Raw genomic sequence first — 26171 nt, 5'->3', positions numbered from 1 at the left:
GCTGGGTGGGTTTTTAAGCGCTCTGTTTTTAGAAGCAGTAGAAACCCAAATGACGAAAACGTGGAAAATATGAATTTTGCATAAATTAATAGTTGGACTCGATTAAAATTTTAAATGAAGCCAATTGCTTTGTTTTTTATTGACAAAATAAGCAACATTTTTCAATTTTAAAACTCGTTTTTGCATAGACATATAAGCTCAACAACAAATATATCTATTGTTTCTAATATGCTCCTCAGGTTATGAACCTGAGGAGAATATTTAGTGTAAAATCTTATTCTGGCTGCTCATCTTCCTTTAGCGTTGAGATGCTTTACAGGCCAGCTCCAGTCACACAGCGCGCCATCAGAGCGTTTTCTGTTCACCCCCTGTTCGCTGTGTTGTCCATCGCTGCTGTTAGTGGATGTTGCTTGTGCGTCAGATTTAAAGGCGTACCAGAAACGCACAAATACAAAGGTTCCAGCAGGAACCGTTGCATGTTTTTAATGTTATTTACATCACATTGAGATTCACCAGGTGGTAAAACACCATGTTCCGTTACTTACAGATTAGAATAATGCCTTAAAATATGTAATATGTTATATACTAACGGCTAACCATAAAAAAAACTAAAATTTCCACAGAGCTGCATAACGTGAGGTTGTGGCAAAGATAACACATCTCTTCAAAATGTCTATTATTACGTTGTGACATCTGAGTAATTCTGACAGTCTGCATCTTGTGAGATATTTACAGCGGTTAGCATTAGCAAGTACCAACTGTGGATTGGAAACACACAAAAGATCATCAGCGTCTTCACAGTCTGTCCTCTCTGTGGAAGTGGACCGGCTCTGAACGGAGGCCGGCTGCTCCACCGTCTTGTTTGGGCATTGTGTGTGTGTGTGTGTGTGTGTGTGTGTGTGTGTGTGTGTGTGTGTGTGTGTGTGTGTGTGTGTGTGTGTGTGTGTGTGTGTGTGTGTGTGTGTGTGTGTGTGTGTGTGTTGGGGGTTGGGAGGCTCTGCTGGCAGAGCCCTGGGCGAACTGCAGGATGTTCACCTTGCGGCGGGGCGCAGGGCTCATTATCCCAGCAGGACCTGGTCACATCAAAGGAGGAAGGAAAGGGCAAACATTCTGCTGAAGTGCCACTGTCAGCAGGCCTGGAAGCGCACACACACACTAACACACACACACACACGCACGCACACACACACGCACACGCACACGCGCACGCACACACACACGCTCAAAAAACAGACTGCTCATACACGCACACACACATACACGCTCAAAAAACAGACTGCTCACACACACATGCAGACACACACACACTTTCACACACACACACCCGCTCAAAAAACAGACTGCTCACACACACACACACACACACACACACACACGCTCAAAAAACAGACTGCTCACACACACACGCAGACACACACACACACACACACACTTTCACACACACACGCTCAAAAAACAGACTGCACACACACACACACACATGCTCAAAAAATAGACTGCACACACACACACACTTTCACACACACACACACACACTCACAAAACAGACTGCTCACACACACACACACACACTCAGAAAACAGACTGCTCACACACACACACACACACTCAGAAAACAGACTGCTCACACACACACACACACACTCACAAAACAGACTGCTCACACACACACACACACACTCAGAAAACAGACTGCTCACACACACACACACACACTCAGAAAACAGACTGCTCACACACACACACACACGCTCAAAAAACAGACTGCTCACACACACACACACTTGAGCAACCAGTAAACATCCTTATCCCAGTAAGAACAGAACGGCTCTCAGTAGCAACAAACTCAGAACAGGATCTGATTTTATTCCGACTTTCTGTAGAGAATCTGAGCATGAAGACCATCAGCACAGATTAATAAACTCTCCATGACAGAAACAAATCCCTGCACTGCAAAAACAAAAAGTCTTCAATCTTGTTTCTAGTGAAAGTATCTTTGTACATTTGGAATAAGACTTTAACTTACAAGTAACTTTTCAAAACAATATAGCAGCTCGTTTTAAGTCAGTAATTCCTAAATAATGATGAAAAAGTTCTTGTTTCACTGACAGATTATTTCACGTATAACATGGAAAAATGTCTTGTTATTAGTGAAAAACTATGTTGATGAAACTGTTTTATTTTTTTATCAATATTAACTATTGTTTAAGAAGAAGGTTGTGTGTCTCTGGAAAAAGAAATTCTATCCTCCAAGAGTTATAAAAACATGCTTTAATGTTCATGCATTAAGATTAAGATTAATAATGTGAGTCGTCTGCTTTATTCCTCGTTTTATGTTGTTTTACTCACTTTCAAAACTTTAAATGATTTAGCACCAACTTATTTAGCTGTTTTCACTTTTACAATGCAGCCACTTTTGAATTTGTCTTAATTGAACTCCAGTCCGTTTAGCTTTGAAGTCTGGGTCGTTTTTTGGATGTGTGAATGCTAAGCTACAACGCACAGCATTCTGGGTAAATACAAACAAATCAAACTAGTGAGAGAAATTTGACAAAGACAAAAGATAAATCCATTGAAACAATAAGGAATACATGCAAAATATATTAAGAAATCTAATATACTTCGAGTTGGTGTATTTTTATGCATTTCCATTCAAATCAACTAAAAATGTAGAATGTAAATAAAGTTATCTTTGGTTATCTTTGATATTTAAAATAAAATCCAGTTCCAGAGTAAAGTGTTCTTTGAAAAATTAAAGTTTCTTTGTCTTTGAGGGGGTGAACTTGCACTATAATGCCATTTTCAATATATTACTTAATAAAAATAGTCTCAGAATGAAAATCTTATTGCTTTTTAAATGATTTCTGAACAGAATTAGCTACATTGACAGATCTAGATCCAGTTTTGGTTCCCAGTTGAACTTTCCGGCGTAAAAATATTTTTAAAACATCCCCAACTCATGACCAGGTTTGCTCTCTGAAACTTAACCCCAATTCCTGATGACAAAATCAGATCTTTGCATTGATCCAGCCGAGTTGCTGCTCTGCTTTCCTTCGTTCAGCCAAAGCAAAGCAGAGCAAAAAGCGAATCCATTGATCAGCTGTGAGCTTCAGACCCTCAGCGCTGACCAGAAGCAGAAAAGGTTTAGAAAACACTTTTCCATGAATCAATGAGCATCCTCCCCCTGATTTTCACCAACTATCTATAGCGGTCCCGCTGCTGCATTAACCCACTGCATGATTTATCATTGGGAGCCAGCTCTGGTCTGCTGAGTAGCTGCATTCATGCCAGGCGGCACCGTGGTGCCAACAACAACACGCCGCGGCCCTCAGAGATGCACACAAATAAAACCGCAGCACAAGCTAACTCTGTGCGCCTGGAAACCTCGGCTCCTGCACAATAACACAGAAAGACGGCGAGAGAAACCCAGGAAAGTGCTGATGAGTTGCAGTAGCTTCGCAGATCTGTCGAACAAGAGCGGATTTGCCTGCTACACCTAGATAGTGTCCCCCCCCCCCCTCTGCTTTCGCCCAGGTATTCTGGGCATGAATGGCTGTCAGTTTGGATTTGGGAGCTCAGCGTTGAGGGGGAAAATAGAGTCTGGTGGGGGTCTTTGTGCGTCTTCATTGGCAGAGACGAGCGCGGGAGACAGTGCCCTTCTCATTGAGCCCCGGCTCGCTCAAAACGCTGCGATTTCACATCCAGAGGGGGAAAAGAGAAGAAAAAAAAAAGAGAAGGGGGGGACGGATGAAGCTTCTGGCTGCTGGGGACGCTGGCGTGTCTGCGGGGAAGGTTTCCGATGGCACCGGGAAAACCGAGGATCTGAACGAGAGCAGCTTCTGCCTGAGCTGAGGAGAATAGTGACCCAGTTTTCCTTCTGCGTTTCACTCAGACGGATTCACACCCACCCACATGCACAGCCAGAATAGCAGGAACAAAAATAACGATGGATTACTTGCAGCTGATGACGTCATGGAGAAAAAGAGAAAGAAAAAAAAAGGCGTTTTGGAGTAAAAATTCAGAAATAAAATGGTAAATGTGGCGTTTGTTTTAACATGAGAGCGACGCAGCGCTGCCTCAGGTGAGGAAACACCTGGATGTTTGTTTCAGTCTGAACTTTCGACCCGGTTATCAGGGAATCGTTGACCTGATCACCTCCGAAGAGATGTTTGTTTTCATCCCAATCGATCAATCAGAGATCAGATCTGGAGATTTCTCAACATTTAAAAACTAATTTGACACTAAAAATGGCCTCAGTCTATAGATTATGTTGAAACTGTTAGTTAGATTCATTGATTACTGAAATAATCGTCTACTGAGCCCAAAGCAGCAGTTTTTGTCATGATTTGTTGGGTGGTGAGGACAGAGGCGGTGGACCCAGGATGCGGTGAGAAATGATGATTTTAATACTAAACAGGAAGGAGAACAGGTGAGTCTGGGAAGGTGCAGGACTAACGACACAACCAGCGACAGACGGACGGCTACAAGGACAAGGAGCCGACGGGAAGTAGAGGGTTACACAGGAAACGCACAGAAAACCAAATCCTCACAGTTTCAGCTTCACTCGGTTCAGTTTTACTAAAGGAATGCTGATATTTAATTTCAAGCAATAAAACATTTATCTTCTTATTTTAAAAAATGAGTTTAATTTTTTCTTATTTGCATATTTTAATGCACTCTAATTTTCAATTAATGCTCAAGTGGTTAAATGTAAAATATGTGGAATGAAATAATCTTAACTGTTTATCAATATATTTTTATTTTGCAAGCATTTCATGATTTTCTTTGAACCTTCACAACACGTTTCAGTTCTCCTCTCAATACATTTGGGTTATGCAGAAAGTTAGAGGTTTTACAGTGGCCTAGTCAAAGTCCAGACTGAAACCTGACAGTGGTGTGACTGTAAGCAGGCTTTTCTCCAAAGCGTTCAGATTAAATCGATTCTGTTCTCCTCCAGAGACAAACGACTCATTGCCAGTTATTAGCTATAATTGGGAACAAGTAGGGTTATCAAAAGCTTGGGGTGTACTAACTTTTTCCATAAGAGTGTTTTGGTTTACTCATTTACACAACAAAGAAGCACAAAAAATGGAAGAAAATGAGTATTTATTTTGCTTTCTGTTGGATTTTAAGAGCTTCATCCCTCCAGGAATCTGCATCTCGGTTTTTCTCGGCAGGTTGGACCTAAAAGGAAATCTCAGATTGTCGTCGACATGTTTGGTGCGTCTGTACTTCCTGGTTTAATGATTCTGGTTCAGTCCGTCCCAATGCTCGGGACCGATTCACGGATCAGCGCCGCACTCACTCACATAAAGGACCAAACAACAGTATCAGCAGCCCACTGTCTGGGTGCGATTCCACGTTTCAGGGGATTAACTGGTAAAGACTACCAACAACTGCCTTTCATTGGGGAATTAGCCGTTAATCAAACCCCACGTCTGAGGATTTCTCTCCATCCAGAACTGCACGCCCCTGCTAGGAGGTCTGAATGGGAAAACGCAGAGCCATTCAGACCTGATCCGCGCCAAACAAACGGCTTTTCTCCAACCTCACAGAGGCAGGAACCCTTGAAGGGCCTCTCCAAGGAACCGAGCGGCCGCAAGAAAGGCCCCGCCCCCTTCAATTAGCTTTGTGGCGCCGCGGTTTAGCGGCTTTAACGCAAACAAAACAATGACCATGTTCAACATGGCCGATACGGCCTAACAAATGGAAATTTCTGCAACACAAGAGGGGGGCGCGCGAGACCCGGGGCGTATGGTTACCGCGGCGATACGGCGTTAGGCGTCCACCTGATTCAGCAGGCCTGAATGGGCTTTCATCACAATCAGCTCTCCACCGGATTAAAGCAAAACGAGCCGCTTGATGGAGATATTCATGGCTCTGCTGAGAGGCTGAGACGCTTCAGCTGGAGCAGCAACAGAAAGCAAAGGCCTGTTAGAGCAGAAAACACTGAAATGATAATAAAGCAGGCCTCATTCATACGGGACAACAACAGTGACGAAACATGCACGAAGATGTTTCAAAGGTTTTAGGGCTTAGTTGCTTCATTTCTGTCCCAAAAGCTGCCAACAGGTGATTTATGCACATTAAATCCTGAGAAATACTTACATTTAAATTATTTAATTACATTTTTTCAACTGAGTATCAGGACTATTACGAGAATAAAGTTGTAATATTAAGAGAAACATATTGTACAAGAAATAAGTCATAATATTAAGAGAATGTAATAAATAAGAAAAAGTCAAAATAAGAAAAAGTCACGCATTAAAAAATCAACATGAGAAAAAAATTGTGATATATGAGAATAAACTTATAGTACAAAGATAAAGTAATAATATAAGCAAAAAAGGTCATTATTGTGGAAATGAAGTCAAACAACAAAACGTCAGAACATGAGAATAAAGTAATAAAAACACAATAAAACAGGCAACAAAAAGTAATATTTCAATAAAACGGTAACAATTCAAGAAAAAGCCACTATGAAGGATTTGTACGACAAACGATGATTGTAAAAAGACACGATGAGAAAAAAATGGTTATAATAACAAAAATCGCGATGATGCAAAAATAAACTCAGAAAATCAACAGAACAAATTTGTAAAACTGCGAGGAAAAAGCCGTACGACAGTCAAAACGATACGAGAATCTGCTTTATGTTTCCAGAATAAAATCGTAACATTCGTAGAATGAAGTGGCAGTTTTATTAAAAATAATTAAAGACTAAACTGAGGAATGCTGAGCATCTCCTGAGGTTACACTTGGAAAAGCTTTACAGATCATATTCATACGTTTATATTTTAACATCAACATCAAATTTATGTGACGGTTTTAAATGATCACATCAGATCTTTATAACAACCAAAGATTTGCTCTTATTAAAACTTTTTTTCTAGTAGTTTTACAATTTTCTTTAGGCAATATTGCATCTTTGTTCTCGTAATAAAAAAAAAATCTCTTTCTCTGTCACCACCACACTTTTTATTTATTCCTAATGAAGATTTCTGCCTTTGTCTGATTGCTGTTGGGTTCATTCCTTCTGAAGATGTCTGAGTGTTTTGATGGATGATCAAACTAAAAGTCATCAAAGTTTGATTGAAGTTGGGGATGAAATGGACCAACGAAGCTCGACTCTCTGCAAGATAGTTTGGGTTACAGCTGGAGAGTAAAAACGGCCTAAATAAAGTCACATCTCCAAAGTACTCCTCTAAACCGGGACATTGACTTGAGACGACCATAAGAGGGAGCGACCTCCTGCTGGTGGATTATTTCTGAGTCTCATAACCTCGTTTCCAAACAGTTACCCAGCAGTAAATGACTGCAGATTGCATTAACCGATGCCAAAGCACGAAGACTCCCCAGGGCGTAAACGGAGACTCAAACTGTTTTCCTTCCTGCAAAATTCTGGTGCAAAGAGACCAAAACGGCTCGTTTACAAAAAGTTTCCAACTATATCTGCAGAAAAAAAGAAACTTTATCCTCCAAGAGTTTCCAAAAACGTGCTTTAATGCTCATGCATTAATATTAAGATTAATAATGCATCAAAATGCAAAGAGGAACGAGGAAGTAAAGCAGACGACTCATAAGACCAATTCAACCCGCTTTCCTGGGTTATTCCTCATGTTTATGTTAAGATTATTTTACTCACTTTTAAAACTTTAAATGGTTTGGCACCAAATTATTTAGCTGTTCTTATTTTCACAGTTCAGCCACTTTTGAATTAGTCTTAATTGAACTCCAGTCCATTTGCCTAAAAAGTCCGGGTCGTTTTTTGGACGTGCGAATGCTAATTGAACTCTGGTCCACCTACACACCTCGGTCTCTGTTCGGTTGAAATGAATTCTGGTTCGGTTTGATTGCAGATGTGAAACCGAAGCAGACCGGAAACCGCTCCAAAAGCAGGAAGCAGACTGCAACGCAGGGCATTCTGGGTAAATACAAACAAAACAAACATGCTAGCCTAGCGCTAGCAATAGAAATGGCTCTTCAGCCAAAGACAGAAGAGAAATCCTACAACTGCAAAACTTGATGCCACTCCATTCCTGTTTACATTTCCTGAAGAAGGAAGTCGTTTTGTTGTTCCTTCAGTGGTTCTTGGTGCAGCGCCCCCACAGGCGAGGAGGGGAACTGGTTCTTCCAAGGCCTTGGTTCGTTTGACTCGGTGCAGAGTGAAGGCAGCTGTAAAAGTTGCACCAATGTTGCAACTTTTTGTCCCAACATTGAAAACAGTCAAGATCAGGTATTGGTGACAATGTGTCCGATCCATAATGGTGGATCTATTCAGTCTGCGCTTTGTGCTCTGAGCGATGTCATGCTTTATTACTTATATTAAATTATATTTAGAGTTTCAAACTGCACGGTGTGCAGCGTTACCAAATAAAATTATAATTCAGTACATTTTCTTTTAAAAAAGCTTTTCTGTTTGTCTGTATCAGAACGGTATCGACCGATACCAAACCTCAGATATCGGTTTTGGAAATGAAAAATCGGCGCTTCTCTAATTGTTACCCTTATTATACATGTCCCAGGTTTTGACCTTTAAAAGAATATTGTAACCTCGTGAAAAAATCTAACAAAAGATGATTATTAAGTTATTAATTTGCAGAGTTCCTGGTAGAAAGAATTGGAGGAACGATTATTGTTCCTGTATACGGCGGCGAGAGACGAGCGCTTGCGTCTCATCCACCTTTTATGTCGGAGGACGGCGGATTGGTGGACTGATTAGAGGTTCTGATGGCCGTTTGATGGCGGGCGGCTCAAAGTGTGGGACCGCTCTCATGTGTCTCCGCTGGATGACATGAAAAGCATCACCTGGCCTCACGACCGCCGGCGGCTTTAAGGGGCTCCCCACCGGGCTCCATTCAGGACACATAATCCATTCAGCGCGACCTTTGACACTCCCTGAGTCAGGCCCACTTCCACTCCCGACCCGGTTTGCTGAAGCTGCAGCAGACGCAGAGATCCAAGATGCATCTAATTTATTTAACACGTCCGTCCCGAGAGGGAAAATGCGAGCTCTCCATCAACGAGTTCGCTGTCCGCTGATCAAAAGCAGCGTGGAGTATGAGGAGAGCTCATCAGATAAACAAAAAATATTCTTGCTGGATTTCTTTGTGGGTTTCATCATCCTGCATCAAGTGACTGCGAGGGGGGAAGAAAACAAAGCCTTGTTTTCATCCCCGTGACATCAGAGTGTGCAGACGGAGAGCGAGGGAAGAATCAAGAGTTTGGAAAACTGTCTCTCAATTTGCTGCTCCAAAAAAACAGAAAAAAAGAAAAGAGGGAGGGTTCTGCTTTCCAGCTGCCTGGCAGACAAACCTCATATGAATTGTTGCTAAAACCCAAATCTCCAGGCAGGATTAGTCAAACTGCTACCATCTTCTAGGTTTGTCTGAACTTGGAGTGAGTATAATTGGTATGAATCTCAGCTGCACAGACTCGACCAACGCCGCCGTGTCTCCTCTGTGACTCGGGGGGCCGTCAAGTTTTTCCCAGCCGTAGTAAATCGGGCGCCTGGGGCCGGAGCTGAGCTCGCATTTCGGAGCCGGGGCCCGGGAGGCCATCGGGGAACGGAGATACGGCGGTGGTGGCAGCGGGGGAGGGGAGAGGGGCGTGGCCAATGGGCCGGCTGGGTGAGTAGGCGGGTCTGCAGACCAGCTGGGTGTTTCTAAAGGAAGGAAGGCAACCGTTTCTGTCTATAGCTTAAGTTGTCCGGTAAACTCTGGAACAAAGTTGCAACATTTGTTACATTTTCAGCTGCTGCGATTCATTTTCTCACTGCAGAGTCTAGTGAAAAACCTGTTCCCCTCCTTGCCTGTGGGGGCGCTGCCTCAAGAGTCACTGAAGGAAACAACACACGAGAAGATACCGAGCACAACTTCCTTCTTCAGAAAATGTAAAAACAGAGTAATATTAGATATTAGCAGCTGTAGTACTTCTCTTTTGTCTTTGGTAAAACAAATCACAAGCCATTTCTCCTGCTAGCTTGTTGGTTTTGGTTGTATTTACCCAGAAAGCCCTGTGCTAAAGTCCACTTCCTGCTGTTGGAGCGGCCTCTGGTTCGCTTGGCGTTCACATTCGAACCACAGCAGAATTCACTGCAAACGGAGCCAGACCGAGGTTGGTAGGTGGACCAGAGTCTGATTACACGTTCACACCTCCCCAAACAAACTGGACTTTCAAGGCAAAAGGTTTGATCAAACTGTTCTAAATGGTGCTGGTGTGAATGCACACTAACTTCTGTGTCATCGGACTTTATTACAGCTTTTTTAGTTTTTTGAGCCTGCTGTTGTAACCAGAGGTACCAGAAGACTTGGGGTTAGTTAGACTTTAAACAGTTAGGCGGTGTTAGCCGGGCCTACATTAGCAGCATCTCTATAGATCCGTTGCAACATGACTTTACACGCAAGATCCCACCTCCGGATCCAGTGAGCGACAGACTGCCAGTGGTTTTAACTGTCAGTCTGTCAATATAATGTGCTACGTCTTAAATGTATAAAAGAAAAATGGACACAGTGCTTTAGTACTAATTGTTAACACTATGTCATCTAGATAACAAGGTCAGGGGAAAAAAATAGCGAAAGCATGGGAATTATATCAGCTATGCTAGCTTGACTTTGACAACCGTTTCATGTGCATGTGCTGCAGAATCCGGTTTGTTTCGGTTCAGTTTAAAAAAGGCGACCCACACACCAACTCTCTGACAGATCATCAGCAGAGCAGGAGTTTAAATCAGCCAATCAACCTTCACTGTCACATATTAATAATCACATCAAGCCTGAAAACATCGACCAGGGCGCCCAACAGGCCAGAGGCGCCTCTGCGCGGCCCTATCACTGCTCGTGCCCCGTGCCTGGCCCCCCTTATGAAAGCCTAGACCCGCCCCTGCTGCGAGGTGCCATTACACACACGCTCCAACACAAAGGCGCCCGGCTCGTTAGCACTCTAACTAGCGGGCTCCATGGCAATCAGCGCTCTCCTCTCTCAAACATGGATACATCTGCAAGTGTAATCACTGCATTGTGCTCCGATTTTCTGCTCTGCTGGGCAGCGGCGCGGCGGCGCGGCGGCGCGGCGGCGCGGCGGCCCACTCTCCACCGCCTCCACCGCGGCCTCGGCCGGCCCGCTGCGGATCACACTCTGCCCGGTCGCTCAGGTAACAGGAGTCACTAATCCGGCCGGGGTTGAATTACAGATAATTGCCTCGGCACCGTGATTGATTTCAGCCCTGGAAAGAAGACGATGACGCCGCCTCCCCCTCCTCTTCCTGCCTCTCTGCAGCGCGGCGAGCGGCAGCCAAGACTCTCCATCTAGTAGGAGGCAGGAGGCTTTGAAGAGATCAAAGCCAAGGCCGGGAGCAGTTGCGCGCCCAGGGAATACGGGAGAGAGGCTTTCTGCTCCTCAGCCCTATTTTCTAGCGTCATGTTGGATTGCAGCTGTATTGCATTTCGCCAGTTTTCTTAATGCTCTTGGTTTTGACTTTGACATCAGTGATTCCCCTTCTCTCTCCTCCGCTCCCCCTAACCATCGGTTTCTTCAAAAACAAGAAGAGAGAAGGAGGTAAATGGATCCAAAAACAGATTCTCCTCTTTCTCCCTTTTTTATATTTTCACAACTCCATAATTGGACAGTTCAAAGGAGAGGAGGGGAGAAATGCAGCATTTGTTTTCAATTCCACCGCCGATATGAAAGGAGCGACAAACTTTTATGGCCTTCCCAAAAATTAAAGGCAGGCGCTTTTTTTTTTTCCTAGCAGTCAAAGAACGGCGTGTTTTTTTACGGCCGAGACCACACAAAACGAGCTGATAGCTAAAGCCTCTCCTCTTTGTCCTCCCGATGGAGTGAACACACACACACACACACACACACACACACACCAACACACACATGCCGACAGAAAAAAAAAGTGGTTTGATGTTCGGCACAAGAACACAGAAGGAGGCATGAAGAAAAAGCCGTAGCCATGTATTCATTTAATGGCTCCGCTAATAAAGCCTGGTGGCAAGAAGGCACCCTTTGTACTGCAACCATGCCGGCCCTGTACCACCTCCTACACTGGGGACCATTAATATTTCAGCGCTGTCAGAGACGCGTTGCATGTGAGCGTCTTTAGCGCTCACACCCACAGCAGAGGGAAATAATGAGCTTCTGAAAAAATATGAAACAGCAAAAAAAAGAAAGAAAAGGAAGGCCGGAGCGAGAGCGGATTCATCCAACAGAGCGGCTATTGATCATGGCTCGGTCTCTGAGCGGGACAAAGTGAGGGCTGTTTGAGCTCCTCTGAAGTCTGGACACAGCTGGCAGCATTTGGAGCCATGTTCTTACCCCTGTGAGCCCATTGTTCCCGCTCCGCTGCAGATCGCTACTTGGAACTGTCTCTTTATAGAGCTGCGAGCTGTCAGGATGAGGTCAGAAAACGCTATTCATGATTTTACTCACTTTACAGCTGCAGCAGAGAGCGGCCGCCTGCAGTCCCTGCTGGAGCACCAGGCGTTTGACAGAAGGTCGTGTAACTTTGTTATCAGATTAAATAACAACAACAAATCTAAGGCTGTTTTCACACCTAACAGTCCTGTACACTCGGTTTGATTAGGGGCCAAATATTTGTTACATTTTCAGCTGCTGTGGTTTTTTCACACTCCAACCTGTTCCCCTCCTCACCTGTGGGGGCGCTGCACCGAGACCCACTGAAGGAAACAACATGAAAACCTCTGAAGAAGACACTGAGCACAACTTCCTTCTTCACAGAATGTAAACAAGAATGACATCAGATTTTTGTGGTGTATGACTTCTCTTTTGTCCTCGGTAAAGCCATTTCTCCTGCTAGCGTTAGCCTAGCGCATTTGTTTTGGTTGTATTTACCCAGAATGCTCTGCGCTATGGTCCACTTCCTGTCTGTGGTGCAAACTCCAGTCCATAGTGCGTTCACTTATGCATTTAAGCCACGTCAGAGTTCAGTTCAGCCGGACAGAGACTGAGGTCTGTAGGTGAACCAGAGTTAGATTTTTTGATCCGCATCAGAGTTTGGTGTCACAAGTTGCTCATATGTTTTGGTTGGTTTGACTTGGTGCAGCATGAAAGCAAATCGCAGCAGCTGAAAATGTAACTTTGTAACTTTGGTCCTCGATAGAACCGAGTCTACTGGACTATCAAATGGAAAAACATCCTTAATATATTGGAAGAGTGACACAGAGCCGTCAGTTAGCGAGGAAGACTCACTGAAACTCACTGAAGTTTCAACAGCATTGAACAATTGGCTTATGAGACACTCTTGTTGTAATTCCCAATTGGGATTACAACTAAACCTTTGAAGTCTGAATTCTGCTGGGAAGTAGAGGCTTGAGTTTTCAACATGGCCTCCGTCATTAATAAATGTAAAGTTGTAGACTTTAGGCATCAAATAGTACATTGAACTCATTAAATGCATGTTATAGAGCCGTACAGCCTCCATCTCTCTGTGTTGTGGTGCATATAAAGCAGTTCCTCAAATTTGTCACAATACTGCAAAATCAGAAGATCCCCACATGTTTTCAAAACAATGCATAACTGTGATGTTATTGCAAATCTTCTGAAAATGTTTAAAAACCACCATTAACTCAAAGTGGGTACAAACACGGTAGAAATTATTATTTTAGTATTAGCTTTTTGAAAATTACTATTCCGTTATAGCGCTTTAGCATTCTGCTAAATACCATACAGGTGCCGTTCTTTAGGATTAGCGGACATAATGTTTATGGTTAGCATGTTAGCAGAACTAATGTTTACGGTTAGCGCTTAGGGTTAGCTCAAGTAACTGCCTAGTTAGCAGTTGCTCAAAATGTTAAAGATAGCTCTGCTAATTAACCAAATGGCATGAAAGATGACTCCATGTCGGCTGCACAGGAGAGCGACGCTTAATGCAATGTGCAAAAGGTCTTGTATTTACGGATGGATGGATAGAAGTGCTATTATTAACTATAAGTTTTACCAGTTTATTAGTGAATATTTTCTTTCAATTTAAAAACATGAATTCAAGGTTCTCATACCATCAGACTCCTACAATCTCATACGCACAAAATAAGATTACAGACGTTACAGGAGAAATTTGACCAAAAACCCAAACAAACACGAACACACAGCCTTCCAGGCTCCAGCTCTTATCCTCGTTTCACAGGAAGTCCCCACCCCCTCTAATCAACCAGAACTGGGCATGAGGGACGACCTTGGCGAGGCCGTCGGCTGACCCCTGGAGACCCGCAGCAGCAGGCTGCTGGTGAGGAGTGAAGCCCAGTGAGCAGCTGCTCAGGCCAGAACCACCAGAACCCGGCCGGCTCAGCGCCCAAAGGAAGAGCCGTCGTTTACCAGCCGTCTGCTTTCTGAGTGCCAACACGCGTCCAAAATAAGCATCAGTCAGGTTGCGTCACATGCGAGCCTGCATGCGGCGCTCACGGGTTGTTGCCTTTCTCAAACATGTAGAAAGTCACAGTTTCAAGGCTTTCAGCGCCGGAGCTAAAGTATTGCTAACAGATGTCTTCCTTCTGCCGTCTTAGCTTTTAACACTGAAACAACCTAAACGTGATGAGTTTAACTGCTTGGATTTCTGTAACTATTAAATGTTGAACTTTAAAGCAATAAAACCAGAAGACATTTTTAAAAACGCGTGAAGAAAGCCTTCATCCGTGATCGCCGTCTCCTCTTACAGTCTGCTGAGCTCCATTTACCAGGATGAAAACGCAGATAAGCAGATTACAACCACATGGCGTCGCTTGCACCGCGCATACGGAGCAAACGTGTCGACTGGCATCGCCAGACGTCGCAGGAAACTTCGGCGTTAATGGGGCTGTTTATAAAACGCCACAGCAGCAGCGGGCCATCGCTGTGCAAACACATAATTCACCGTGTGAGATCTGCACCGCAGATGACATTGATGTCTGAGCAGATTTAGAAAAAAACAGCAATTACGCTTGCATCTTTTACACTGTCAAACTCGAGGCCCGGGGGCCAAATCCGGCACGCCACAGCTTTTTATGTGGCCCTCTGGACTCCAGTGGGTCACATAAATAGAACCTTCAAGATAACAGTTGTGTGTTTTCATGTTATTTTATCAATCAAGTCAAAGGAGTTTTTATCTGTGTACTGCAAAATTACATCAATCAGTCCTTGTAGTTTTTCACACGAATGCATAATTGTCAGTTCATTGCAAATTTTCTGCAAAAAGGATCAAAAACCTTAAGTGTTGCATGTTAATCTGTGTGTAATTTAATCTTACTGTAAATGCAGCTTTTATTTTCCGAAAGCCTCAAAGGGTTTTTAGTCAGTCCCTCCAGTTTTTTGTGAACTAGCAAAATTCACACAAAATCAACAGATTTCATGCATAACTGTGAGTTAAATGATGAAAAACATGGGGTTTTGGGGTGTTTCCACAGCTTGTAGTCCAGTTGACTTTGTACAATTCAGACCAAAATGGCACCAAATCAAACTAATTGGAAACACTGTTCCACTCCCCGCCTGTGGGGGCGCTGCACCAAAAACCACTGACACAAAAGCCTCTGAAGAAGACACCAACACTTCCTTCTTCCTGAAATGTAAACAAAACTAAAGTGTGGTCAGATTTTAGCAGTTAGAGGATTTCTGTTTTGTCTTTGGCAGAAGATCACGAGTGATTTCTCCAGTAAGCGCTAGCGCTAGCTTAGCGTGTTTGTTTTGGTTTCATTTACCCAGAATGCCCTGACTTGTAGTACACTTCCTGTTTTTGAAGCCGCATTCACATTTTTAGTCTGAGTCAGACTTTAATTGCGCAGAAACACTTTCCCAAACAAACCAGACTTTCCAGGCAGGAGTTTAACTAAAGCAGACTCAACATGTTAGCACTCCAAGTGATGCCAACTCCCACCTGCAGGTGGCAGCCTTTCTTACTTCTACTACCCTGCGTGGTTATAGTCCGTGATCGATGGGGTGAGTTACAAAAAGTCACATTTACGTCATACGTAAGCGCAAATATTTCTAAATTAGCATCACAAAATCAGTGATTTTGATTTCAACATAAATTTTAAAAATAATCACAAAAACACTCATGAAATCCTGGAGGAACTAATCACTAAAAAGGTGCTCAGTATTATTTAATTTAAGGAGCACTTATCGAAAGCAGAGACAGCTAATATTTTAACAGTTTAATAGGTTTTATCAACACCTTCTGGCACAACTGGCCCTTCAAGGTCTTAATGTGGCCCAAAATTAAAATGAGTTTGGACAGTTTCTTATTCCCGTATTATTTTCCAGAGTTTTGATAATAACTGAGCTGAAGATGAGACGCTCGCAGGAAGTGCATCCGATTAAAGGCAAGCCCAGCCGTGGGAAACCAGCGCAGGGTGGGCAGTGATGGACAGGGAGGCTGCTGGGAGATGCAGTGTTCTCTCTAACAGATCCTCCATGCAGCACCGAGGGCATGAGCTCAGGACACACATGGCACTGAGGGACACCGGCGCGGCCCCACCAAATCCCGTTAGGTAAGCCCGGGTTAGCGATTCCACGCTGCGAGACACTGGCTAGCAGATCCGTCACGTTCCCTCTACATCAAAGGAAGCCCGGCGCTGCAGCCCCTCCTCATCCTCACCATGAGGATCTGCAACCAGGGATCCAAAAAAAATAAAAACTGAAATGAAGACGTAGCTCTGAGTCCTCATCATCAAAAAATAAAATCATCTTCAGACATCCTGAGCTGCATCTCTACCAACATTTCAGAACTAAGCAGCTGTTTTTACTGTTTCTGTCTCATCAAATGTGAGTTTTCAGAAACAAACCTGGATTTCCAGATCTCAGTTCTTTAGGAAATATATTCAAACTTACACAGGAGCATGAAAAGTGAATTGCAAATATACAAAATCAAGTAAGTTTGGCCTAGTTTCCAGTGAAAATATCTCAATACACTTGAAATAAGACAAAACAAACTCACAAATAGCTTGTTTTGAGTCAATTATTCCTTAATATTGCAGAAAAAGATCCATTGGCAGATTATTTAATTTCTAACAAGATATTTTTCCCACATTTTAAGTGAAATAATCAGCCAATGGAATAAGTACTTTTCATACATTGTAAGGAATTATTCCCTAAAATAAAGCTCCTATATTTGCTGAAATGTTATTTGTAAATTAACTCAACTTCTTCCACACATCAAACCGGAAAAACAAAATCCTCCAAATGTGACATCAAACAGGTTGTTTGCACAAAAGTTTCAATTTTACCTGAAACCACTGAGAAAAAAACACAATGTTGCTACACGTCACAGGAGAAATCTAACAGGGTTTCTGCAGGTTTCACCAACTCAAATTTAAAAGCAGGAATGACATTTAAGACCTTTATCTACACAGAAATGTACGAATATCATCCAACCATGTTAGATGCAGAGCAGCCAGCTAGCCGTAGCAAGGTCATGTCACCAGTAGCCTCACGCGCAAATGGACCGAACTTAAAAAACGATTTAACAAACTATCCAAACTGTTTGAACCCATTGAAAATTCCTCTGTGCGACTCAAACTTTTACCCGACTGAAAAGTCCAGCAAGAAATAAAAAAACATCGAATATACGAGATTAAATACTGCCGAGACGAGATCTGTGATCAACACGTTTAAGACCAACTTACTTTTTAAAAACGTAATTATTGATACATGAATTAAAGACTTCTTAAGGATGCACGGACACCCTGTTAAAAATGCTTGTACTGATCTAAGATGAAAGAGTTTTTTTCTGGTGTTTTTTGTGCTGAAACATCAAAGAATCTGCGGCTGAGTCAGGTGGAAAAATTCAACCTCAGCTTCACATCTGCATCCACACGACAGCTACTGAAAAATCGCAGCGTTACCCCATAAAACATTATTCAATCTCTTCATCAGCTCAAACGCTCAGTCTGCACTGATGAAGATTCACTCAGTACGTCACGCAGTGTTCGTGAAGTTGAAACAAACCTCGTCCGAATGCTAAGCAGTTTTTCTACAGCTTTGATCTTAATACACATGAACGATCCAGAACTGCACAAAATGCTGCAGAACCAAAAACACAAACGTTCCACAAACCAGCAGGACGAAGACAAGCGTAAGAGCAGCTACACCATCTAGGTTTCATTAAAACTAGAGAGTGTAAAAATGTAGTTAAGATTCAATAAAATCATAACAGCGAAGCAGCTAAAAGCTATAGAGCATGCTAACTCTAGCGTGCTAAATAAAGCATTAAATTCATTCTTTTGTGAGTTTCCATAAACCAAATTAATATTTAACAAACCAAAAGGTGTTTTAAACAATCTTTAGGAAATCTAAAATAATTTAGATTTGACCACAGAACTATGAATGCCCCAGTTTATTTATTTCTTTCTACAAGTTGTTCCTTCTTTATGCTAATTTAGCTAAATAAAAATCATGCTAGCTGAAGCTTTAGAGCTGCTGTGAGACACAGGTTTGGTCTAAATAGGAAGATCTGTGTTAGTTTATCTACTTTTATTCCTACCTCAGTTCCTCAGAGGAACTAAATCGGATACATATCCGATAGTTTTCAAAGCGTTTGCAGTCATTTCTGCATCACTGATGCATCAGAAGAACCAAGACGCAGAAAAACAGTAAAATTACGAAAGCAGTTTGTGTCAGTGGTTCCTGCCACATATCCAAACAAATTTCTCCACAGAAGCTGCAGCCGATGCGATTTTGTTTTATTAGAAGCTTCACCTTCTTCTGTCGCCTCCCGTTAGAGTCCATCCACTTTACAGCAGCGGCCATTATTACTGCCGCAAACAGAGCGCTGCTGTGCGACTCACAACCATGAAAAAAACAAAAGAAAACACGTCAAAGGTGTGTGAACTTAGCCTGAAATACGTTTTTCTTAACAAGCGCCACCAGGTGTTCAAACTGTGTCATGACAAGTCTCATCAACATTTATCCAAGATCTTTTATTTTCGGTAAAAGTTACTCATTTCTCTTAACTGTGGACATGTTTTGGCGTAAAGTCTGAGCTTCTGCAGCAGAATCCGCTCATTAAGCCGGGAGTCCCCAAAATCTGCTGACAATCAGCAAACGCTACCCTCTGTTCGCAGACTGGACTCCGGCATGTGCAGGAATGTCATGGTCAATGGAAATCAATCTAAACTGCTGGGACGGGGGGCGAGGATGGAAGAGAATGAAAGGGAGAATGTGGCTTTGATCTGGGTGAAAACTGATCCCAGGCCTGCAGATACTGAGGCTGCGGCGGCAGAGCAGGCGAGCTGACATCAGTGAGAAAGTCGGGGTTCTTCCACTTGTTATTGGATCGGCGAGAGAAACGCGTAGAAAATGACTTCTGTTTTATTGGAGACAGGGGGAGGGAGGCTAACCACAGCAAAAGAAAAGGTTTTAGAAGTTTGGGCAGGAGGTTTGCCTCCGAACTGCCTGGTTTTACACATCTGCACTGAGGGGTAATTTCCTCTAACACACTCAGCTGGTCTCCATACTGAGGTTTATGAGCTTCTCGGTGCCACGGATTAACACAAACCAGCAGAAATCTCAACATCAGAACAGAATTTCCAGAAGCGAACAGGAAAGCGCTCGAATTAATCCAATTTTCTCCAAACTGCCACACTTTCTTTTCACTCCCGCAACTATTTCAAAGGGGGAACGACGCAATTTTAACATCATCCCATGATAGAGTTGCGTGTGAAAGAAGATCCTTTACACTCAGCATGTGGCCTCTACCCCCCGACAATCACATCTGCTTCCCAAAAAAACACACAGACTCTCACAACAACGCCGAGGCAACTTTCCGCCTCTCCGTCCAACTCCCGGGAAATTCACAACAAGAAGCGGCCTTGTTGTTCTTCCTAACCAGGTGGGAGCACTTCCTGCGTCGGCGCCCTGCTGGACGCCCCGCTGGACGCCCCGACGCCAACTGGACGGACAGCAGGAGCTTCACTGCAAAAACGCAAAATCTGACCACGTACTTATGTCTGGTTTCTAATGCAACCAGAGATGAGATGAAACTGACTAAGAAGTGACTCTGCAGTGAGATAAAGGAGCCAATAATCCCTTAATATTGATGAAAAAGTTTTAGTTCCACTGTCAGATAAATTCAATTATGACATTTTTTAAGTGAAATAATCTGCCAGTGGAATTACTACTTTTAAAAATCAATATTAAATGAATTATTGACTTAAACCAAGCTCCTACTTCTTGCTGAAATGTTTCTTTTAAGTTTGTTTAATCTTGTTTTAAGTGAACTTGACCAATAATACCTGGTAAGATTTTGTGTTTTTGCAGTGCAAGACTAACAGGACAAAAACTCATTATTCCCTTTTTACACTGCAAAAACACAAAATCTTACCAAGTAGTTTTGATCTAGTTTCTAGTGCAAATGTCTTAGTTCACTTGAAATAAGACAAAAATAACTTCAAAGTAACTTTTCAGTAAGAAATATGAGCTCATTTTAGGCCAATAATTCCTTTAATTGTGATTTTTAAAAGTACTAGTTCCACTAAATTACAAAGATTATTACTGAAAAGTTACTTCTAGTTTCCAAGTGTACTAAGATATTTGCACTATAACCTAAACTAAGTTACTGGTAAATATTTTGTGTTTTTGAAGGAAGAAGAAAGCAGCAGCTAGCCTGAAGTTGCCAAAGTTCATCTATGTGGTGCTTTTTTAAAAAAAGAAAGTTTGAAAAACACTGAAGTTCTGGACAAGGACACGTGAAAAATACCAAATCAGAGCAGAAGAAAATGAGTAAAACAAACAGAAAAGTTTCAGCGTCAGACCTCAACTGAATGCCAACGAATCAAAATAAGTTTTAAGAATGAAAGAAAAGGAGCAACAGCAGAGAAAAAGCCAAACTCTTTTTCTCTTAAATCAAGTCTGAGGGACATTTAACGGCAGCTGATAAACATTTAGTTTAATAACCACTGATAAACGACGCAGAGGATGATGTCTGAGCGGAGCTGAAACTCTCGGGTTTTATCCGGGTCGAGCAGAAAAAGTTCCCGCACATTCAGACGTTTGGTTTCCCAAACTGGAGATAAGCGATCTGGAAGAGCTCCTGGTTCCTGAGATCAGCGAACTCTTTAGATACGAATCACGCTTCTTACTTTGAGTGGAAAAAACTCCGAACCAGATAGGAGGAAAAAAAAATAAAAATCAAAGGCGCTTTGTAGATAAGAGCAGATTTAAATGTGGTTCATCTGACAGGTTGCAGCCCAGCTTGGTGTTCCTCAGGGCCGGGTCTGCAGCCTGCGCTAACAGGCTAACTGACAGCAACATGGAGGTCAACCAGAGCAAAAATACAGAAAACAAGTGCATCGTCTAATTAAAACCAGTGATATATGCTTTTTTAATTTTTTAGATTATTTTTCTTTATCCATAGGAAAACACGATTTAACTCAAACTGTTGGTACATTTTAAAATTAATTCCTCATTTACAGATCAATAAAGGATTTTATCTTCTGTAATCAGTCATTTCTGATATTTTTTAACAAAATAAAAAACTAAATATGACGCTCAGTTGAGCTTCTTTTCCATTTTTACCCCAAACTTCCTGTTTTCACTCCGTTATTTCCTGATCAAATGATCGTTTCCCGATTTAAAATCAAAGATTAGAATCTCAGCAGCTCTAAAAGTAAACAAGGCAGATTTATTTATTTTTTTATTCTGTTTTAATTTTTCCTTCACACCAGTGGGGTCCAAAGTGCGGTCCGGGGGCCATTTGTGGCCCCTGGACAGATCTAAAGCGGCCCCTACTACAACAGATGATTCAGGTGGAGACTTTTTATTTACTAATCAGGGAAAAATGATTACAGACAAATTTCTAATGATTTGTCTTTGATAGAAAGTAGAACCGCGTTTATCCAGAGACTTTTACTGAGAAACTCAAATCAGCTTTTATTGAATTTATTGAGCTCGGCTAAAAATATCAAGCGTTTTGCAAGAAAGTGACATAAATCCTGTTTATGTCTGGATGATTTGTTAATATAACATGTAAAATATATATTTTTTGGATCTGTGATGAATTACATTGCTTTTCTACAAAAACCAAAAACATTGGACTACTTCATTTACTTGATTTTATTTTTATTTTCTTGGTTCTTTTGACTTTGGATGCCTCTGGTTCAGGTGAAAGTTTAATAAAAAACTAAATATGAATTTGGAGATTCCAGTTTTAGAAATGTGTGGAACAAAAACGTCTGAGCTGCGAAACCTCAGCTCAGAGGTTTCGCAGCCTCTGAGCGATATTTAAAACAACCAAATCATTGATGGACGACAAACCAAGCGAGGCTCTAATTAGTTAACCGAGTGCCGATGTGATCTACCGATTTTAGCCGATACCAGTTTGTTTTTGTCTGAAAAGTTGCTAAATATAGTAACAAAGTTCCTAAGTTTGCATCTTTTTCTAAATTTCAGGCCTTTATGGAGAAGGATAAAATCGGTTTGTCGAGTTAAATATCGACCGATTTCCCAAAATTACAGAAATCTGAGCCGATTTATTGGAGCACGGCTGGTTTTAAAGCACTGAAACGGAAAACCTGCTACATTTCAGTGAAAACACATCCATTCAGACGGGTTTCATGAAACCGTCTGCTTGTTTTTTTCTGCAGGTTCAGGTTCGGTTTCGTGGCCCAGAACCGGGCCGGTACTCACCGTTCTGCCCATGGGCGGTGACAGCGAGCCGTTGTTCATGTAGTTGTCGCTGTTCATGTTGCCCATCATGATGTAGCCTGGGTAGGCCGGGTACGGGTGGCCTTTACTGTACATGTCCGGGTGTTTTCCTGGTCCAAACACACACACAGCAGAACCAGAGGCAGCGTTACTTTCTGCTTCAGCGAACAAAGCCGCTCTGAAGTTCACCTGGTGATCGTATCGCTTTCTGTGGCTTTAACCCCGCGGCCCCGCGCCGCCGCTGCGGCCTTTTGTTCCTCCTTTCTGCCCCTCGTCAAAGAGAGGAGGGCGCCATTATGCGGCGCAACAATGGAGCCCCTCTGAGCCAATTAGCACCAATTAGGAGAACATACAGGCTGTGTCAAAGCAGGAGACGCCCCAACTGCGCCTCTGACCCGAGAGGGGGGGTCAGGGGGTGTGGTAGGGGGGGGGGGGGGGGCAGAGGCCGATGGCAACATGGCTGACGTGAAGAGGGAGGCCAGTGTTTGGTTTTGAAGGAGGAGGAACAAAAGGGAGGCACGCTCCGACTACGACCTGCAGGCCTGGGGTCAGACTGCCGTGAGTCCCAAAGGAGGGAAGGGGGGGGGCAATGAGTCCCCAGGGGGGGCAACGTGTTGCCTGTGACATCACAAATCCCTGCAGCTGACGCGCCGCTCCCCAGGTGAAAATGCTTCACCTCCTTTTCCTGCATTTTTTGTTTTGTTTTGTTTTTTTTTTCTTAGCTTTTCCTGCAGGCGCCTCGTTGCCGTGGTTACGGAGTCACGGCAACGTGTCCGGACTAGCAGAAGGGAAAAAAAAAAACTCTTACCAAGGTCTAAGATGTCTATAAAATTAGAAAATATTTTCAAGTGCAAATATCTTCTAACACTTGGAATAAAAGGAAAAGTAACTCAGAAGAAACTTGTTTTAGTTCCTCAATGTTGATGAATTATGAAATAATCTGCACTTTTTCACCAACATTAAGGAATTATTGACTTAAACGAGCTAAAAAGTTACTTTTAAGTTAATTTAAAGCGTACAAAGACATTTCAGTCAGAAACTAAACTAAAGTAACTTGGTAAGATTTTGTGTTTTTGCAGTGCAGGACCAAAATAAGCATTTCTGCTGGAGTCGCCTCTGATCTGGTTGGTAAATCTAAACGTTTGTCGTTTTCCAGCAGAAAGCAGCTGCAGCTGCGTCTCTTACCGTCGTCAGGGTGCTCTCTGTGTTTTTCATGGTACGAATCTGGAGCTATTTGGGACTGTCTAGCTGCCTGTAAGAGAAAACAGAACGAAATCAGTCAAATTCTCACACACACACACACACACACACCTACACACACACACACACACACACACAGTCCTCATCAAAGCTTCAGAGGAAACACTTAATTAAGCTTCATGTCCTTAAGCAGCTTACAAATTAACTTATTTCCAATACCACTGGTTCGCTCTTTCACAGCTCAAACCCAGAAAACGGTCGAAAAAATGTAAAAATATTAACGCATCTGCTCTTCCAAACCAATCATCTGATTTTTAAAACATTCAAATAAGGAATAATAATCTTAATAATCGTTTCTCTGAGGAGAGGTGAGTCAGGTTGAACCTCGTTAACATTCAGCCTCCGTCTCATTCAGTGACCAGCTTCATGCCAAAAATATCAAAATTCATGAAAATCCTCCAAATTCGCCTGCAAAGACTCTGAAAAGCTGCCTGACATTTTCATTTAAAAATTAACATAACAGACACTTTAAATCAAGTTTAACAAACTTATACATGTATTTCTTCTCCTGATCACATTTTGGATTATTTTAACTGGATCAATGCAGGAAATCATAAAATACGACTGGAATTATCAGGAATATGATAAATATCAGGATGAAGACGTGTTTGACTCACAAGGCCCCAAAATCTCCCATCTTAAATAAACGCAGTTTATAATCTGTTTGTGCTCAGATTTGCCTCAGTCTGGATTAAGTCCAGAAGCCTTTAGGGTTTCTGCAGGAGTATCAGCGGATTTTTTAATCCAGATTTTATGAGCATCTTTAAAGTTCCTGCAGGTCAAATAAATGGTTCAATCAGGAGTGACTCAGCTGATAAAAGACCTGTAGTGGAAACTGGAACCTGGATTAGGTCCAAATGAAGCAGTTTGAGCGGTTTTAAACCCAGATTATGGGTGAACGGGGCAGTTTTAGGATTTTTTTAACCCAGATTATGGGTGAACGGGGCAGTTTTAGGATTTTTTTAACCCAGATTATGGGTGAAAGGGGCAGTTTTAGGATTTTTCTAACCCAGATTATGGGTGAACGGGGCAGTTTTAGGATTTTTTAACCCAGATTATGGGTGACCGGGGCAGATTGGGGGCAGCAGAGCGGACTCACGTCGTGGCTGTTGCTGTTGGGGCTGATCTCGGACTCGTTGACCAGCGAGGACTTGATGTCCGCCAGGTCCCCCTCCTCCTCCGAGTGGCTGAGCTCGGCGAAGATCTGCTCCTTGTGCGGGTCGCCCTCGTCCTTGAACGGGATCATCTCATCCGTGGCGCAGAGCTCCGGGTCTCCGCCGCCGCCCGACAGCTGAGGCATGGTGCGGGGTTTGCGTGCTTGCTCCGCGGCTGCGGGGTTTCAGGTTAACTCCCACCGAGATCCAAGCACAACCGAGCGGGCAGGAAGGAACCGCAGCGCAGCCGGTGGGTTTTCAGAGGAGCAACAGGAGGAGCGGAGCCGCAGGTTTTTGCGGGGTTTTTTTTTTTCTTTTTTTCCTTTTTTCTCAAAACTATTAAAAAAGCTGAAATCTCTGAGCCAGATTAGACAGATCAGAATCCGGAGCTGTGATTAAAGAAGTCATGAGGAGAAACAATAATCAGTTTGTGTCTAAATTCATCCTGAAACGAGCCAACAAATAATAACGATAATAATAATAAAAAGTGTTTTTATAAAAGTAAAAATACGTCCCTGCGTGATCCGGTGGAGATAAATGAAAACACGGTGATGGGATGCAGCTTTAACGGGAATAAGATGCCTGCAAATAAATCCTCAAAGCTGCTCAGATGAGGACAGATAAAAGCAAAAATTAAAAAATAAAAAGTCCTGAAACAATCAAATAAAAAAAGCAGAAAGACAAGAGAGGAAGAGCCGCCGTGGACCGACTTCCCGCCGCTCCCGCAGAGCTTCAGTGTAATGATAGCAGTGTGTGTGTGTTGATAATGTAGCTGCGCTCCCTCTTCCTCCTCCTCCTCCTCCTTTTCTCTCCCCCTTCAGTCACTGGGAGGAAGGAGAGATGAAAGGGAAGCCGAGGCTCTGATTGACAGAGAGAGAGAGAAGAGAGAGAGAGAGAGAGAGAGAGAGAGAGAGAGAGAGAGAGAGAGAGAGAGAGAGAGAGAGAGAGAGAGAGAGAGAGAGAGAGAGAGAGAGAGAGAGATTTAACTCCCAGCAAATGGAGAGACAAGGAGGAGAAGAAGAGCCAATTCCCTTCAAACTGATGGAAAAAGTCCCCAAAACAACCAAAAATGATGACTTTCAGTACGAAGCAAAAAATATATTTATCTGTTTATATTTAGGTCAA

General features: G+C 42.8%; 1 protein-coding gene across 6 annotated transcripts in view; it reads right to left on the bottom strand.

Annotated features, from left to right (window-relative positions):
• lef1 (lymphoid enhancer-binding factor 1) overlaps positions 1-25845 on the bottom strand; it is a 64633-nt gene extending 38788 nt beyond the window's left edge. For 4 of the 6 annotated variants that reach the window (XM_081611609.1, XM_008422581.3, XM_081611612.1 and 1 more), the window contains exons 1-3: positions 24992-25845; positions 23818-23884; positions 22615-22742 (exon numbers count right to left, since the gene is read on the bottom strand). In XM_081611609.1, coding sequence (XP_081467735.1) covers positions 22615-22742; positions 23818-23884; positions 24992-25192 — 396 coding nt within the window. In that variant the 5' untranslated portion in view covers positions 25193-25845. The remainder of the gene's footprint in view (positions 1-22614; positions 22743-23817; positions 23885-24991) is intronic. The other 2 variants (XM_008422596.3, XM_008422603.3) reach the window with 1 other exon arrangement.
• Positions 25846-26171: the final 326 nt, after the last annotated feature.

This window comes from Poecilia reticulata, chromosome 1, assembly GCF_904066995.2.
Source record: "Poecilia reticulata chromosome 1, P_reticulata-male-v2, whole genome shotgun sequence".
Lineage (NCBI taxonomy): Eukaryota > Metazoa > Chordata > Actinopteri > Cyprinodontiformes > Poeciliidae > Poecilia > Poecilia reticulata.
Note: the sequence above shows the minus strand (reverse complement) of the source record. Positions and strands in the feature narration are given on the sequence as shown.